The 18,554-nt window shown below is 39.7% G+C and overlaps 1 protein-coding gene across 2 annotated transcripts in view; it reads left to right on the forward strand.

Annotated features, from left to right (window-relative positions):
* The first annotated feature begins 2,628 nt into the window (after nucleotides 1–2,628).
* Nucleotides 2,629–18,554, forward strand: part of YLPM1 (YLP motif containing 1) — a 59,172-nt gene continuing 43,246 nt past the window's right edge. For both annotated transcript variants that reach the window (XM_081050453.1, XM_081050454.1), the window contains exons 1-4: nucleotides 2,629–3,639; nucleotides 13,890–14,123; nucleotides 15,006–15,185; nucleotides 15,990–16,981. In XM_081050453.1, coding sequence (XP_080906579.1) covers nucleotides 2,767–3,639; nucleotides 13,890–14,123; nucleotides 15,006–15,185; nucleotides 15,990–16,981 — 2,279 coding nt within the window. In that variant the 5' untranslated portion in view covers nucleotides 2,629–2,766. The remainder of the gene's footprint in view (nucleotides 3,640–13,889; nucleotides 14,124–15,005; nucleotides 15,186–15,989; nucleotides 16,982–18,554) is intronic.

Below are 18,554 nucleotides of genomic sequence, written 5' to 3' on the forward strand. Positions count from 1 at the left end.
GTTTCTTACAGCATTCAGAGTTTTGATGGTAGAATAGCTCCTGCCTTGGCTTTTTCCTGCTCCTAGACTTAGTTAATATACCTTTCTTGTCTATTTTGTGACTTCCACAATATTTTCCAATACATTTCAAGTTTTAGCATTACTATGGAAAACTTCTAAAGAATTATAATGGATACAACCATCTTCAAGTTCCAGGCTCTCCTTAATCTGTGCAGACCCATTGGCAGTGGTTGGAAGGACTGACCTCATGCAATTGAGATTACTTATGAACACCTATGAGTTTTTTTAAGAGAAAATGAGAACATGATTCTTTCGACGTGAGAACATCCAAACCTGTAAAGAATTTTGTAAGAGTTTATTTGAACCCAATTGACAACGTGCTGGGAAGCAAGATTGCAAATGCTCCAAAGAATGACAGTTTTTCAGTTTCTTTTATACATTTGGAATTAAGGAAGGAATTAAGATTATATGAAGGTGAGAGAAAGCAAGGTGGGGAAATCTCTATGAATGGATTACAAGGTTGTGTAATCCAGTTAACAAGATTATGTGTTCCCTTGAGGGTGCTTATGCCTGTTTGTGAAATTCCTTTGAGTTGTTGCATATAGTTACAATTCCTTCATTCTCATTGCTAGTTTTTATTCCATTGTATAAATATTCCACAATTTGATTATCCATTCTAATGTAGGTGCACATTTGGGTTGATTTCCAGTTTCAGCCATTAGAAATGCTGCTGCTATGAACATTCTTGTACTGTCTTCTGGTGCACACATGTATGTATTTCTGTTGGTTATATGCCTAGGAGTGGATTTCCTGGGTCATAGGCTACGGGTCTCTTTAGCTTTAGTAGACACTGCCAAATAGTATTTCAAAATGGTCATCCCAATTTATACTCCCACCAGCAATGTATGAGAATTCCATTTGTTCCACTCCTTGACTTGCAGCTGCATAACTCTAATCTCTGTCTTCACATTACATGACATTACAAGTTCACATGTCCATTTTCTCATAAGGGTACCAGTCATATTGGATTGGGGCCCACCCTACTCTGTTATGACCTCATCTTAACTAATTGCATCTGCAGCCACCCTATTTCCAAATATGGTCATATTCTGCAGTACTGGGGGTTAGGAATTAAAACATATCTTTTTTTTTGGGGGGGGGACACAATTCAACATGCATGTGATGGTAGTGGGCATCTATTCTCGATCTCAGTGGTAAAACTTTCAACTTTTCACCATCAAGTGTGATGTTTACTGTAGTTTTTATAGTAGGTACTCTATAAGATTAAGGAAGTTCCCTTTAATTTCTGGTTTGCTAAACTTTTGATGATGAAATGTATACTCTTTCTGCATCTAATGAGGTAATCATCTGATTTTTTCCTTTTGTTTATTACTATAGAAAAATACATTTTATTTTTCAAAACAATTTAAGTTGAATGGATTAAAAATACAAGTAACTGGGATTTCTGAGTTGAATAATGTTCTCGTTTTTGATCTGGGTGTTTGTTACACCATTGTGATTAGTTTGTGAAAATTCACTAAGCTGTACACTTATGATGTGTAATTTTATGCATGTTATACTTAAATAAAGTTTTAAAAACAACTAAATTCCTATTTAAGAATAAGAAGCTCTTTCTTCTGAAGGATATGCAGATGTCCCACTTTGCACTCATATCCACCTTTTAACAGAGGTGAGGATCTGGGTTGCTAATATGGAAGCAACGTCAAATCTTTAAGTGTTGCACAACTGACACATTTAATATTCTCAGAGTTAGGTAGTGTTTTCAGAATTCAGTGTGTATTAGCTTTATTTTTCAGTGATTCATTCAAGCCAAAGGAGTTCGTGTTTAGTATTACACTGAGAGATTGCATTATTTTCTAGATCCTCTTCTCTAGACAATCTTTGTATTTGTTCTTGGTTATCTTTGCTTTAGCTGAGATTCTCCAACATGAATATTTATGTATTGAGTTATTCTAAAGAATTCCATTTATATCTTTTTACAACTGCAGATGTCTTTCATATGACTGCGGGAATTGGTGTAGTCTTACATTGTCTTCAAAATACATGTTCACCCTTCACAGATTTGTTCCCCGTTGAGTTTTTTGTCATAATTGAATTAAGTCTATTCATGTAATTTGAGAAGAACTGACATCTTTCCAATGTTTCCTCTTTTCATTCAGACCATGCTGAACCTCTCCATTATTTCAAGTCTAATTTTATCCCACGCGGATATGGTTTTGTCCGGTTCTGTCGTTTTCTTTGTATAAATTGTACATCTTATTGGAGTTACTTCTGTTTGCTTCGTGGTTGGTTTGTTCTTTTGCTGCTGTTGTTGCTATTGTGAATGGCACCCTTTTTTTTTTTTTTCCATTCAAAAATGAACCCATGGAGCGATAGGATCTCTGCCACCCCTTTCAGCTGTGAGACTCTATGGTTCCTCGGTTGTATGAGAACATTCCACTCGCACCTACGGTATTCGAACCGGAAGGAAGATGGCAACCGAGAGTCTCCTAGCAGAGAGTCGCTCTATCTCGCCTTTGTTCTCCTCTCTGTGGCTACTGCGCAGGCGTAGTGGCCCAGTCCGGACCCCGCCTTCCCCGTCGCGGGCCCTCCTCGGTAGCGCCGGCGCACTGGCGCGCTCCGTTTACACGCTCCGGGGCCTGTAGGCGCCGCGAGTTCCGGCTGTCGCCGCCGCCGCCGCAGCTCCTGGAGGTCAGTTGCGACGAGTAACGGCGCCAGGACGAGCTGTGCGCTTTCTTCTCCGATATGTACCCGAATTGGGGCCGATATGGCGGGAGCAGCCACTATCCGCCTCCGCCGGTCCCGCCGCCACCTCCGGTGGCGCTTCCTGAGGCCTCGCCCGGGCCCGGGTATTCGAGCTCGACGACTCCAGCGGCCCCCTCCTCCTCCTCCTCGGGCTTCATGAGCTTCCGCGAGCAGCACTTGGCGCAGCTCCAGCAGCTGCAGCAGATGCACCAGAAGCAAATGCAGTGCGTGCTCCAGCCCCATCACCTTCCTCCGCCCCCCCTGCCGCCCCCGCCGGTGATGCCGGGGGGCGGCTATGGAGACTGGCAGCCACCGCCGCCACCGATGCCCCCGCCACCTGGGCCGGCCCTCAGCTATCAGAAGCCGCAGCAATACAAACACCAGATGCTCCACCACCAACGAGACGGGCCTCCTGGTTTGGTTCCCATGGAGCTGGACTCGCCCCCTGAGTCACCCCCAGTGCCGCCGGGGTCCTATATGCCCCCGTCGCAATCTTACATGCCCCCACCCCAGCCGCCACCCTCGTACTACCCCCCGGCCTCGTCTCAGCCCTACTTGCCTCCGGCTCAGCCGTCCCCTTCGCAGTCCCCACCTTCCCAGTCCTACCTGGCGACCACCCCTTCTTATTCTTCCTCTTCCTCCTCGCAGTCCTATTTGAGCCATTCCCAGTCTTACTTGCCCCCTTCTCAGGCATCTCCTTCCCGCCCCTCCCAGGGCCATTCTAAATCCCAGCTACTAGCTCCACCACCGTCCACCCCTTCTGGGAATAAGACAACTGTCCAGCAAGAACCTTTGGAGAGTGGAGCCAAGAACAAGAATGCTGAACAGCATCAAGCTGCCCCTGAGCCAGATCCTTCTAAGATGACTCCACAGGTAAGAAAAGCGTGTACCTGATCCGCATCTTTTCACCTGGAGGGCCCTAAGTGAGCAGGCCTGGGGCTTGGACACAGTGCTTAGCCTAATTCCAACACGCTGTGACTAGATAATTTACACTCCACAGGATTCCATGAATCCGAGGTCTGACTGCCCAGCTTTTTAATTCGTTAAATGTAGATTACTTAAAGAACAGTGTTTGAAGGTGTTTCTAGACACCACAGAGTAGTGAGGTGGCTCAAGAGTTACTTTTCAGATACATTCCTTGGTTTCCTTTGATCAACCTCCCACATTTTGCTGGTGTTGTAAAGGGCTTTGTTTCTACATTGTATTTTAAACTAAAACTTCCATTTAGGAGGCAGCATAAAAAAAAGAAGCTTCTGAAAGGGGTGACACTTGAAATGCATATAAACTTTAGGACCAGTAAGCTTCTTTAAAAAAAATTTTAAAAACCGATGGTGTCAGCTTCTTGAATTAAGAAGTCTAATCAACTGAAGGATAGAAATCTTGTTCTTATCAGGAGCATCCTAATTGTGCTTCTAGATGCATTCGCAGTACACGTTTGACCCTTTGAGGAGTCTATTGGTCATTTAAGAAATTGACCCATTCATGCTTTTCTCACATCACTTAAAGATTTAAAGACATAACCAGTTTGCTGCATTGCATTGTTAACCATTCACTCCAGAGTAACAACCTTGGAATTCTGCTAAGGTAAAAAAAAATAATAATAATAATAGGTGATACCCCTTCATTCATGGAAGAACCATTCCTCTGAACTTCTGTTTGAAGTGATGTTTCCCACAGAACAGACAAAGATTGATAGGATGGCAATAATAAATGAATTCCTTCCCTAAGAAGGAAGATAGAACTAAAGTGGAATAAACCATTTCTTAGGATTTCTTAGACACTTTTAGCAATTACCAATCTACCTAAGGTTGCCTTATGAGAAAAGAGAATCTTTTAATCTACACTTAAATTTACATATAAAAGATTTCCAGAAGATAGGGAGGCAGAATTCTAATTTGACAGAGGTTTGGCTTTAGAAATTAAGAAAAGAAGCAAGTTGTTTTAAGTAAGCAAGATGTACTTGGCACAGGAGAAAACACTTAAGATGCTGGGGTAAAACAGTAGAATAAGGGATTTTGTTGGCTTACCCCAAAGCCCCATCCCACCAGGTTATTTCCCCCAGATTCCTCTATTATAGAGATAGAATTTGTCTGCTTTCCCACCCCACCAGGTTATTTCCCCCAGATTCCTCTATTATGGAGATAGAATTTGTCTGCTTTCCCACCCCACTCTGAAATTTTCAGTGTTTTTGTTGTCACTCTTAGAGTTAGTCCAAGCCAAAATATGACATATTTTCATCTCTACTAGTCTTTTTTCTGGCCTTTGAGAGGCAGATGAATTGGTTTTTTGGATGGGGGATCAGACCTGTCCTTAATATAAATTCTATGAGCACGCTTTTGCTTTTCCACCTTTGTACCCATTCTGTAGTGAACTTCTTTTAGTGCTTTGACTGTTCACTGCCTCCAGTTCTTTGGTGAAAGCAGGAAAGAAAGTAGTCAGAAGATGAGGCTTGAGAGGTATGAATGGGCCAGATCACAAATGGCCTTGTAAACCTGTATCAGCTTTCTTACCTCTGTCTAGAATTCATCCCACTTCCTCAACCCTATTTTCCCCCTTATAGTTGTATTGCTTTCAAGGCACATCTCAAATATCTAGGTCTCTGTGAAGCCATGCCTAAGGTTAGACATCTGGTTTGGTTCTGTTCTTCTGATTGTAAGTCTCTTGCAGACAGGGACTACTTCATTCATCTTTTTGTCCCCTGTAGGACCTAGGACAGTGCCTTGAAAATTGTAAGCTCTCCACAAAGATTTGTTGAATAAGATACAAGAGTTGTCATGTTCTAGACTTAGGGTACTTTGGTTTGTCGGATGACGTACACTTTCTTCGTGCCAGTGCCAATGTCTGACAACCCCTCTGCATATTTATTATCTTTTGATTCATATTTTATTTTTGGAAAATGTCACTTAAAATTTTATGGTGAAAGATTTTAAATATACAGAAGTCCCCTCTCGTGTGCAGTTTTCTTTCCACGGTTTAAATTAGCCAGTCAACCACTGTCCAAAAATATTAAATGGAAAATTCCAGAAATGCTTAGTGTAGCATGCTGTTCTGAGTAGCGTGATGAAATTTTGCTCCATCCTGTGAAGGTATTTTGCTCCATCCTGTTACATCCCATCTGGGATGTGAACCATCCCTTTGTCCAGCATATCCACCCTGTATCCCAGCTACCCACCGGCCAGTCCATTAGTAACGCTCTCATTTATCAGATCAACTTGCAGTATTGCAGTGCTTGTGTTCAAGTAACCCTGTTTTAGTTAATAATTGCCCCAAATGCAAGAGTAATGATGCTGGCAATCTGGTTATGCCAAAGTAAAGCCATAAAGTGCTTCCTTTAAGTTAAAAGGTGAAAGTTCTCGACTTAATAAGGAAAGAAAAAAATTGTAGACTTAGGTTGCTAAGATCTATGGTAAGAATGAATCTTCTATCTGTGAAATTGTGAAGAAGGAAAAAGGAATTCGTGGTAGTTTGCTGAGAGAGACTACATTCACATAATTTTTATTACAACAGTATATTGTAATTGTTCTCTTTTATTATTAGTTGTTGTTAATCTCTTACTGTACCTAATTTATAAATTAAGTTTATTATAGGTATGTATGCATAGGAAAAAAACATGGTCTATATAGGGTTCGGTACTATCTGCAGTTTTAGGCCATCCACTGGGCGTTTTGGAGTGTATCTCCCATGGATAGGGGGACTACTGTGCACAAGAGTAGAGAAAATGGCATGATTACCCCCATAAACCCATCATTCACATACAACAACTGTCAAGATTTTGCCGTATTTACCTCACCTATGCCCTTTTCATTGTTCTTGCTGAAATGTTTTAAAGCAAATTTAGATCTCATGTTATTTCATCCCTACATTCTTAGACTCCTAAAAAAAAAAGGACCTGTGCTAAGGTAAACACATTTTAATGCCTAACACAATTAACAGTTTCTTTGTATCATCTAATATCTGATCTATTCAGATTTCCCGTTTTCTCATACTAATGGAATTAAAAATAATTCCTTGATATCTAGGCTGAACTTCTCCAATGGATTTTATAATGTTTTGTTGATTTGTTCACATCAGGATCTAATACAGACATTTTGGAGCAGGGTACTTCTTTGTTATGGGGATGTCCCATAGGACGTTCAGCAGCGTCTCTGGCCTCTACCTAGTAAATGCCAGTAGAAGCCCCTAGTTGCGACAACCAGAAATGTTTCCAGACATTGCCAGATATCTCCCAGGAGGGCCAACGCATCCTTAGTTGAGAACTCCAGATTTAGATCAGTTTCTCCGATTCTTTTTCTATCTCATGCCATTGAACTTGATGAAAAAGCCGTGTCGTTGTCCTGTAGAATGTCCCACATTCCGGATTTGTCTGTTGCTTTGTGGTGTCATTTGACTTGTTCCTCTCTCTGGTTTTTGTACACTAGAAGTGAACTCTGAAGGCTTCTCAGAATTAAGCTCACCTTTCTTTAAGCAGGTGTGCTTTATAATCTAGGTGGTGCTGTGTACTTCATTCACATCCATTTGGGAGGCACTCGGTGCCTGGTTGTCCCCCTGATAGTGGTGCCAAGACTGATCAAGGGGGTGACAGTGTGGTCCCTCCACTGTAAAGCTGCCCATCAGTCTTACATCTAACGTTTCATCTAGTGGTTCGTCCATTGATTATCTTTGCCTAAGTGATTACGTCTTTATTAGAGGTTACAACATGGTGATTTTTTCCTGCCATTTCTTCTACATTTATTATATGTAATTCTGTAAAGAAAAACATTCACTCATGAACTAGGACTATTTGATTGGAAATATAGTTAGTATAAGTAAGACAGGATACATGCTTGGTATTCTCCTGTGTAGTTTCTGGTTTTCAGAGTAAAGTGTTGGTGAGTTAATGGAATATGTCTTTTTTCTCCCCCCCCCTTTTTCCACCTCCCCCCCACTCTGGTTCAAGCCGTTCTTTCTCAGTCTGGTTGTTGTGTAGGACACAGCTCCATGGCCCACGCTGGTATTATGAGCCTTGTGCCCTACTGCCGGTTGTCGGTCCGCCCGCCGCTCACAGCAGCTCACAGCAGCTCTTGCCTGCTGCAGAATGTGTCTTTTTTCAAGAATTAAATTTTCTGTGTGTTTAATGGACTGATTAGGTAAAGTGTATACCAACCGTTTTTCATGAATTGTGATTTTTATTTATGCTTCTATTCTCAAAACTTATTTGGGAAAAGCTGTTGGCTTTGATTAGTGTTTTTAGTCGTTTGTTTAATGTTCAAGTATTTACTGAATAGCAACTGTGTGCCAAGTACTGTGCTTAGTACTGGAGATGAAATGGTGAATAAGACAGACATGGTACCTTCCCTCATTGACTTGTTCTGATGGGGGGGGGGGGACAAAGACATTTATTAAGTAACTAAGGGAAGTACAGGGTTCTGTGGGATTATAAAATGTAAAATATCACTAGGTTGTTCTCTAAGGAATGGGAGAAAGGGGGCAGTTTTTTAGCTCACCATTATAATTATTCACAGTGCCTTGCCTAGGGTCTAGCACATAGGTGGAGAACAGATATTTTTTAAATGTTTGAGTATAGCCAGGCATTCTAACCTAATTGAAGAGTCCTCTCTTTGTAAGTGATATTTAAGTGAAACCTAAAGAATGGGTAGGAATTAACCAGATACGAGTTCAAAGAATTAAGTTCAGTAGGGCTTACTGAAAGCTCAGGGTGGCAATGGTAGACACAAACCAGATAGGGAAGGACCTGTGAGGACTCTATCTTAAAGGCAGGAGGAAGCCAGTGAAAGATTTTGTACAGGCAAATGTGACAGCTTGGCGTTTTTGAAAGCTCACTCTGCTTGCATTGTGGAGAGTGGAATCAAAAGGAGCAAGAGTGATTCAAAGAGAATAGTTAGTAAATCTAGGCAAGAGATGATAATGGCTTGGATTTAGGTGGTGATTGTGGGGATGGAGAGAAGTGGAAAGACTGGAGAAATGCTTTGGTGCTGGACTCCAGTTGGGGGTTGAGTAGTAGTGGAGAGGGAGGCATCAGTGATGATTCCTGGGTTTCTGGGGTAGGCTGCTGGGTGGATGGTGGTCCCGTTTATAAATAAACTAGGAAACCCTAGAGGAGGCGGAAGAACAGGTCTGGGGATGGCGGGGAAATGTTGAGTTAAATTTTAGACCTACTGAGTTTCAAGTTATTGAGACTTATATAAATGAGTCCAAATAGAGATGTCCAATGGAAAATTAGGTATAGATGTGGAATCTAGGAGTGAGATACGGGAGATACGATAGATTTGTGAGTCATCAGCAAAACAATGATATTTGAAGGCACAGAAATAGATCAGGTTTCCCAAGGAGTGTACAGAGTAAGAATCACAGTATCTAAGGGAACCAGTGGAAGGAAAGCCAAATAGGAAGATGGAAATCAGGACAGTGCAGTGGCACACAGGTGAAGAGAAGACTGTTTCTAGGAGGAGGGAGTGGTCAGCTGTGTCACGTACTGCTGAGAGGTCAAGCAAAATAAAGACGTTGAGTTACCTTTTGCACATACTGACATGTAGATTATTGTTGACCTTGGCAGGAGCAGTTTCATAGTGACTGAAGCCATATTGCATTGATTTGAGGAGTGATGGAAGGTGAGGAAATGGGGATGGTGAGTATAGACAACTCTTTCCAGAAGTTTAACTGAAGGAGAGAGAGAGAGAATGAGGGCAGGAGCTGGAGGAAGAGGTGAAGTAAAAGAGTTTATTTTTTTGTTGTTATTTTTAAGATGGACAGATTATCTGGTGACCTTAATTTCCTGGAGTAGAATGTGAACCTCAAAAATACTGAAAATAATTATATTTTAAATCAATTTTAAAAATGGAAATCCAATGCATTAGTTAGTATTTTACCAGGTTCTCTTCCTACCCCATTTTGCTTTAGGATATAAGACATAGTACTTTTAGTGTTTCAGACATTTATCATAATCAACCTGCATAGGAAAGGCCTCCAAAATTAATCTTTAAAAGTCAGACTCTCTCTCTCCCTCTCTCTTCCTCTCCCTTACCTCTCTTTCTCTCTTTCACTCTCCTTTGTATTTCCTTACTTGGAGAATTATTTAGTACCTAGTTCATAGCTAGTATACCAATAGGAAGTGGTCAGTAAGTGCTTGATGAGTAAATGAGCACATTTTTTAGTAATATTTGTGACAAATAGTTCTTACATTCTTACATTTTAACTCCCTTCATTCAGTCTCTTTTTAAATGTGACACATGCTCTGATTTTCCTCAATCTGTGAACTAACATCCCGTATGAGATGGAGTTGTCCGATATGATGAGATGTTCCAAAGAACTGAGTACTACTACGTAGATAGTTCAACTTCATTAGCAAGTCCAAGCAGATTTTTATTCTTTCTGAAATTAAGATAAATCACCCTTTTCATGGTCACTGAGGACATTTTTGAATGATGTCATCATTATTCATTTGTAGAGCTTGAAAAATGTGCCGAAGCCTAATCCTAGGAATGAATTATTAGGTTGGTGCAAAAGTAATTGCGGTTTAAGGTTTAAAAGCTTAAAGGCAAAACTGCAATTACTTTTGCAGTAACCTAATAGATCTATCTGGTTTCTGCTTTTTGGGGTCATTGAAATTGACCTATAGTGCATACTATGGGTAAACCAGCAAGTACTTGAGCACCGAACGTGGTTCTTAACCCTAGACCAGGTCTAAGGCAAAGATGGGAAGCACGAGAATAAGTATGGTGCAAACTGATGAAGAATCTAAGATCTGTACAGTTTTCATATCTGTAGCAGCCGTTGGCTTCTAGTTTGTGACAGATAGTTTGCATCTTTGTATCTTTTCGTGATGGTTTCAAAGCAACTCGAAAAAAAAACTTTTAACATCTATTTGAAAGAGACTGGGTTTATTAACATTTTTAAGCTGAAAGATAAACCTGTTGATTTTCATAAAATAATAGAAGAAAGTTACAAATGATTTAATACTGCATGAATGTTGACTGTCATGGTCAATGTGCTTTTTTAAATGTTGAATAGTAAAAGTAATTAATCCCGGGAGCCGATGATTATGTGTATGATAACTAAAAACAAACAAACCCAATCATGACTCACACTTCAAGATGGAGTTAACGAGATGAAATTTATTCTTGTCAGTGGATTGGAGCAAGTTTCAGGTCATAGTAATGAGTGGCTTAGAAAGGAAGTCTTCAGTTGGTCAGCAACCATTTATTGACATCCTACTTTGACATAAAAAAAACATGAGAGCCTGTCTCTCCCAAGAAAATTACATTCTATGAGTGAAAAAACAGATAACAAAACAGTATGTTAAGTGAGAAAAGAGTATACATTATATATATTTTATGCATCTCTTTTCATGTGGAAAATTAGAGACGTGTATAGGAAAATATTAGCAATATAAGAAATCCTGGTTACCCAAAGATACTGAATCGCAGTGAATGCAAGTAAAATGAATCCATTTAACATAGCGACTAAAAGTTTATTGTAAAAAGTAAAAAATTTGATTTGGGACATAATCTTGAAAAAACAAAACTGAAAAATCAAGGAACAGCTGAGTCTTAGAATGAACAAAGAATAAAGTATAGATTATGTTTCTGTACTATAATTTTGGTGACAAAATTATATGGCAACATTATATATCATTTTTTATTTTTGGATATATTGAAAAAAATATTTGAGGGATTTATCAATTTTCCCAGGGGCTGTTTTTCAACCTTTGATATTCATATCGTCGTCTTTTGCAGGTCCTATCATAATTCTCTTTGGTTGTTAATCAGTAGGACTTCTGCTAGATCCTCAGCTCTCAGTAATGAATTAGGAGATTCTCCAATATCACTTTCATAAAATCCTGCATCCTTGTAATTGTAGTAGAAATATATGCTGTTGTTAATTATAGAAGTATATAGGACAGCTCATTAATGAATATTTTAGTGTTAGGACAACCGTTTTTCCTTATGCAACCTTGTAAGGGGATTATAGAGTGAATACTGGGGTAATGAAGTGTCTGTAGTTATTTCTGAGTGGTGAGATTCTTTTATTGATTTTATTTAATTGGTTATTGCTTATTTATGCAGTCGATTCTTTTTATTTGAGGTATTTGTGTTCTGTAAAGTCACCAGGAATACCGCATTGGTGAATACTGAACCATTGCTCCTAAGTGAAATACAGGGTTAGGTTCCTGTATAACTGTGAGCTCTTGGTGACATTTTCACTGACCATTCAATATATAACCTTGTTATATGTGTGTTTCTGTTTAAAGACACTTTATGTAATATACATTGTTGATTCATTAACACTGAACTCATATAGCCGAGAGCACTATACCATATATGCCTGAATGCAGTGTATCTAACATCCATATTTTCTCTGTAAGGCTTTTCACAGCCTTCTGGCACTTAGGAACACTAGACAGCACTTCAGCACTATGCTTGGAGGCCATTGTAAACAGTAAAATCACCAACAAAAGCACAGAAATGGGGAAAGTGGCCTAAATAGACACTTTAGGCCTATGTAAAAAAGTGAAAAGGACACTTTTTTACAGTATGAGAGCTAAACAAAAAGGCACGCATGGATGTGTTCTGCATTTGCTGGGAATGTGCAAGTCCGGTGACTCAAATTTTTCACCGCCATACATAAGTCCAGAAATTAACGCCAGAGCTCCCAAGTATTGATTTTGCAGTTAGAAATAAATTTTAGCCAATAGGCAAATTCACAAATACAGAATCCATGAATAATGAGGATTGGCTGTAGTTTCTAATTTTTTTCTACATTAAACTTATTGTTGTGACTCTTACAAAGTGGAAGCACAAAACAAGCTTCCAGAAAATTAAATTACAGTATACTATGGAAGGCAAAGTAAGACTTCTAAAATAGAAAACATTTAAAATCACGTTATATTTTCATTTATGCATACAGTAGTTCCCCTTTACCTGCAGTTTCGCTTCCTGCAGTTTAGTTACCTGCAATCAACCACAATCTGAAAATATTAAATGGAAAATTCCAGAAATAATTCTTAAGTTTTAAATCACATGCTATTCTGAGAGGCATGATAAAAACCTTGCACTGTCCCACACCATCCTGCTCCGTCCTGCCCGGATGTAAGTAACTCACTCCTTTGTCAAGCATATCCATGGGGTATACCCTACTCATGCCGTTTGTCACTCAGTAGCTACCAGTATCTCAATTATCAGATCCCCTGTTACAATATTGTGGTGCTTGTGTTGAGGCAACCCTTATTTTACTTAATAATGTCTCATTCACCTCACTTCATCTCATCACATAGGCATTTTATCGTCTCATATCATGACAAGAAGGGTGAGTACAGTACAAGAAGATATTTTGAGAGAACCACATTCACATAACTTTTATTAGAGTGTATTGTTATAATTCTATTTTATTATTAGTTGTTGTTAATCTCTTACTGTGCCGAATTTAAAAATTCAACTATCATAGGTATGTATATACAGGAAAAAATAGTATAAATAGGTACTATGGTGGTTACATGCATCCACTGGGGATTTTGTAATGTATCTCCCGTGGATAAGGGGAAACTATTGTATGTACCTGGGGATAGCTAGACTAATGATACAACAGGTGTTTAAAAGAGAGACGGCAAAGAAAAGAGGTAGGACTACTTGGTTATATGCATTAACTGCAAGACCCCTGTGGATAAATCTGAACCAACTAAAGACAGGTTAAAAACAAGTAGCTGTGAATTTATCAAAAAGACTGCTCTCACCTCCAAAAGCATGTGTTTTAAGAAAGTAGAGAAGTATGTTGAATTATTATGAATGGTATGGTTTAACTTAAATGTACTGTATTTCCCCGAAAATAAGCCCTAACCGGAAAAGAAGCCCTAGCATGAGTTTTCAGGAGGACATCCCCTGAGCATAAGCCCTAATGCATCTTTTGGAGCAAAAATTAATATAAGACCCAGTCTTATTTTCGGGGAAACATGGTATAAATTTAGGGGAGGAATTGAAAATGTTGCTTGTTTATTTGCCTTTCTTAGTCCATCTTTGCGTTTTCTTACATATAAACACATGAACGCAGACACAAATGTAGCTCTCTGTAAACACCAACTTGCAGCTATACAGCATTGTCAAGTAAACTCTTACAAATGGTTTCTGTTGTAGGAACAGCAGCAGTACTGGTATCGACAGCACTTGCTTAGTTTGCAGCAGAGGACAAAAGTACATTTGCCAGGACACAAAAAGGGTCCTGTCATAGCAAAGGATGCGCCCAAGCCAGTTAAAGAAGTTACAGTACCTGCCACCAGTCAAGTACCAGAACCCCCTCCATCTGAGGAGCCCCCATTACCACCTCCTAATGAGGAGGTACCACCCCCTCTCCCACCTGAGGAATCCCAGGTAACCATAAAATTAATTACTTGGTATTTATTAAATTGTTCAGCTTTTTACTGATTCATTTATATATACCTTTGTCATGAATGGATATATATTTTCATGTGTTTCTTTCAGTACATATAAAATTCCGTTTATGGACTAATCAGACAAACCCTTATCAGGTTTAGAAAAGGCATTTTTTTCATGGTAGAAGTGAGAGTGAAGAATTAGACACTTGTAAATTGTGTCTCTAAGTGCTAAAGGGGTACCTTTAGTGTTGGCAGCACCGGGCAATAGTTAACAGCTCCAAATTTTATTGTCAAACTGCTCAGTCCAGGCACTGCCACTTACTGGTGGTGACTCTAAGCAAGTTAGTTAACCATTCTGTGCTTTAAATTTCTCATCTGCAAAAGGGGTTAGAGCATTCAATGTGATAATCCTTGTCACTCAACATACACTGGCACATTGAAAGTTCTCACACTGGTCCAAAGGTCATTGTTCTCCCAAGAGCCTTATGTGGAAACTTGATTGAATGATACCGCAGTCCATTGGTGAAAAGTGACTAAGGTGAAAGAGAAAGAGATTTCTCACAGACTGAAAAGGACAGTAACTGTAGATTAATTAACTTTGTCGGGGAACTGGTTATCTTATTTAGGAACTGGGATTATTCAGTAAAGACTGTGGAATTTATAAACTCCTTTATAGGGGTAGCCAGGAACAGTATAGCTATTATCTGGTATTTTATGTAAAGATAGAATAGCTTTTCTTAATCAGCCAGACTTACCGGGATTCTGGACTTTATAATACAATGCAGTGCAATATGACACTTTATAAAATATTCCCTTTTCTCAGTAATTTGAGTGCTGTTTTATGACTTCAAGAAAATGTGCCCTCTTTTGCCTTCAGTCCGAGGACCCGGAGGAAGATGCCCGGTTAAAACAGCTGCAGGCTGCAGCAGCGCACTGGCAGCAGCGCCAGCAGCATCGCCTGGGCTTCCAGTACCAGGGAATAATGCAGAAGCACGCGCAGTTACAACAGATCCTACAACAGTACCAGCAGATTATACAGCAGCCACCACATTTGCAGGCAAGTGCTTCCTCAGCTGGCACGTGGGAAGTTGCCCCCAGCCGTGGAAGGGATTTGTTTCTCCTGAAACAGATTTAAGTGTGAAGAAGGAAAAAGATCAAATAACTGACAATTAGATGTTTCCCATGGGGTGCCCAAGTAGTTATCTGTCACATTACCTGGGGGCTTGGGAAGTGTGGTGGTGTTACGAAAATGCTTTTGGGAGGTGGGGGGACAGGTATAGTTGGGTCTTCTGATCACGTCAACCCAGGCAGATATTAGAGTACTGCTGGTAAGGGGTTTAGGAACCAGAGGTTCTTCTGTAGATTCAAGTTAACCTGTGTTTCGTCCGCAAATCACTATGGTTAACAGACAAGCGAAAAATCCACCAAAAAAATCAAAGCACCCACCACGAAAACCTAAGCAAATATACCATAAAAGATGAAATGACTTAGATGCTTGTTTATCCTTTATCCGTGAGGTATAAACTTACGTGTATATATTTACAATGATAGATTCTTTAAAGTTCTTCACACGATCCATAGTAGTACTAAAAATGTGAAAAATACTTATTGCTGAGGTAGAGATTTGCTTTAGTGTTTGTTTGATTTTACCATCTCTGTGATAAGTTACATAAATCAATCAAAGGAAGAAAGAAGAATGAGCATCACTGAACGGATATAACAAGCTGATCCTTGGGCTCCTGAAGTCTTTAGTGTTTTAATTTCCTAAAACTTCAAATGCCCTCGAGTCGTTATTGTTTTTAAGTTGTGATTAATTCTCTTATATGAATGTCTTGAAATAATTTTTATCCCTTTACTTTAGACCATGTCTGTAGATATGCAACTGCGGCATTATGAGATGCAGCAGCAACAGTTTCAACACCTCTACCAAGAATGGGAGCGAGAGTTTCAGCTGTGGGAGGAACAGCTCCATTCCTATCCTCATAAAGATCAGCTTCAGGAGTATGAGAAGCAGTGGAAAACATGGCAGGGACATATGAAAGCCACTCAGACCTATCTCCAGGAGAAAGTCAATTCATTTCAGAACATGAAAAACCAGTACATGGGGAACATGTCAATGCCACCTCCTTTTGGTCCGTATTCTCAGATGCCTCCGCCTCTGCCAACAATGCCCCCTCCAGTGTTGCCTCCGTCATTGCCACCGCCAGTGATGCCCCCTGCCCTGCCTGCTTCAGTGCCACCACCTGGCATGCCCCCACCTGTGATGCCACCTTCTCTACCAACCTCCGTGCCCCCACCTGTGATGCCTCCAGCTCTGTCTTCGGCAGGGCCGCCACCGGTTCTTCCCCCACCTTCCCTCTCTTCTGTAGGGCCGCCACCTGTTCTCCCCCCACCATCTCTCTCTTCAGCAGCACCTCCACCTGTCCTGCCCCTCCCACCGTTGTCTTCACCCACACCTCCTCCAGGAATGCCTCCCCCAGGGGTTCCACAAGGGTTACCTCCTCAGTTAACAGCAGCCCCAGGTCCGCCAGTCTCCGGTTCTCAGAGTTCACAAGGTCCGGAAAAACCTAGACCAGCACTACTTCCTACTCCTGTGTCTTTTGGGTCAGCCCCACCCTCAACTTACCATCCTCCATTGCAGTCAGCTCTTGGCCCATCAGAACAAGGGAATTCTAAAGCTCCTCTGAGCAAGTCTACTCTGCCATACAGTTCGTTCTCCGAGCAAGGACTTGGGGAATCTTCACCTGCTCCCTCTCAGCCAATCACTGCAGTCAAGGACATGCCAGTAAGGCCAGGTGGACTGCTACCAGATCCTCCTAGAAGCAGTTACATGGAAGGTCAAAAAGGACCAAGGTAGGTCTGCCCTGCTTTTTTTTTTCCGTTTGGTTTGGCTTGGCCTTTTTGTTGTTTCAGGCTGAGCAGCCCTTGATGGTATAAAAAGCTTCATTTATACAATTTTTATATTCTGTTTGTGATACTTTTAATCTATATACATTCCTGGTTCACAATTAATGCTAGTTGTCACTTATTAGACAGGACATAATGAAATCTAGAAATTATAACATGCCCCCATTTTTTTGATATCACTGCTTTTATCCTACATATAGAGATTATAGTGCAGGAAGAATGTAATGTTTTAAAGTAATAGTTATCAATTTCTTACTGACTTTTCAGCTTCAAAAGTAATATTTATTAAATTTATTTTTTATGCTTTTTGTTTATTTGACAAATAACTGAATTGATAACTTTGTTAGGTAATCTCACTATTGGAGATAAAGATGAATAAGCCAACATTCTAGTGAAATAAGACAATGAAATTTATTGTAAGGGTAAATAGAACTTACGTTTTATCCATTTGTTCAGCAAATATTTATTAAGTTCCTGGTCTGTGTTTACTGCAGTGATTATAACAGAACAGACAAACGGAGCTTGTATCCTTCAGATGTTCCTCTATTTGGGAGATGTTTTTCTTTTGTCGGAACCACATTTTTATTTAGAAAAGTACACACAAAAATTTATTAGTAGTTTCTAAAGTTTTTTGTTTACCTTTTAAAAAGTGTTAAATTCATTTTCCTTAGTTTATAAAAGTATATTTTTCTCCCCAAGTTGACCTAAATGATCGTTTTTCTACAGAAAAACATTTTCAATCAGATTTTTTTCCAATTGGAAATCATAATAGAAATAACATACTTCTTATAGAAAATCTAGACAGTACAGAGAAGTATTGAAAAAAGTAAAAGGCACCTAATTCCACTGGAGATTATTATCTGGAGACAAGAATTTTTAAAATATGTCATAAAACTGAGATCATACTAAGTATATTGTCTTGTAACTTGTTTTTTCCACCTGTCAGTACATGGGTTAGTTTTTCCATCTCAGTGTCAATCTACATCATTATTTTAAATTTAAACCTAATTTAAACATTTGAGAACAAAATATATCTTTTATTTGTTCCCCAAGTTTATAATTCTGAAAACAGTATGTCACAAAATTCCAAAATCAAAGCTAATTAGAGGCAAATAACATGAATTCCTCTGGGTACCAACCAGAAGCCTTGCCAGAGGCTTTACATACATTATCTCATGGAGTCTTCTCAGCAACCTGTTAATTTGGCAGGTTCATACCCTACATTTACCCTTTACAAACTGGGACTAAAAGGATTGGGTAACTTGCACAGGATCATGTCACTGGAAGGAGAGAGCCTGAGTCTATATCCAGTGGGTCCGCAGAGCAAAAGCATAGTTAAGTACTGTATTTAATGTCATGATTCAATAATGTTCATACTGTCAAGTAATTACAAATACAGCTGTAGCCTTCATTTATCTGTGTATTTTCTTGATTTGAATTCATCTCCTGGATTGAGCAATGCCTTTTAGATCTGGTGACTAATTTGCTATCAGAGAAGTACATTTTTAACACCTCATGA

Source organism: Rhinolophus hipposideros, assembly GCF_964194185.1.
Source record: "Rhinolophus hipposideros genome assembly, chromosome: 5".
NCBI lineage: Eukaryota > Metazoa > Chordata > Mammalia > Chiroptera > Rhinolophidae > Rhinolophus > Rhinolophus hipposideros.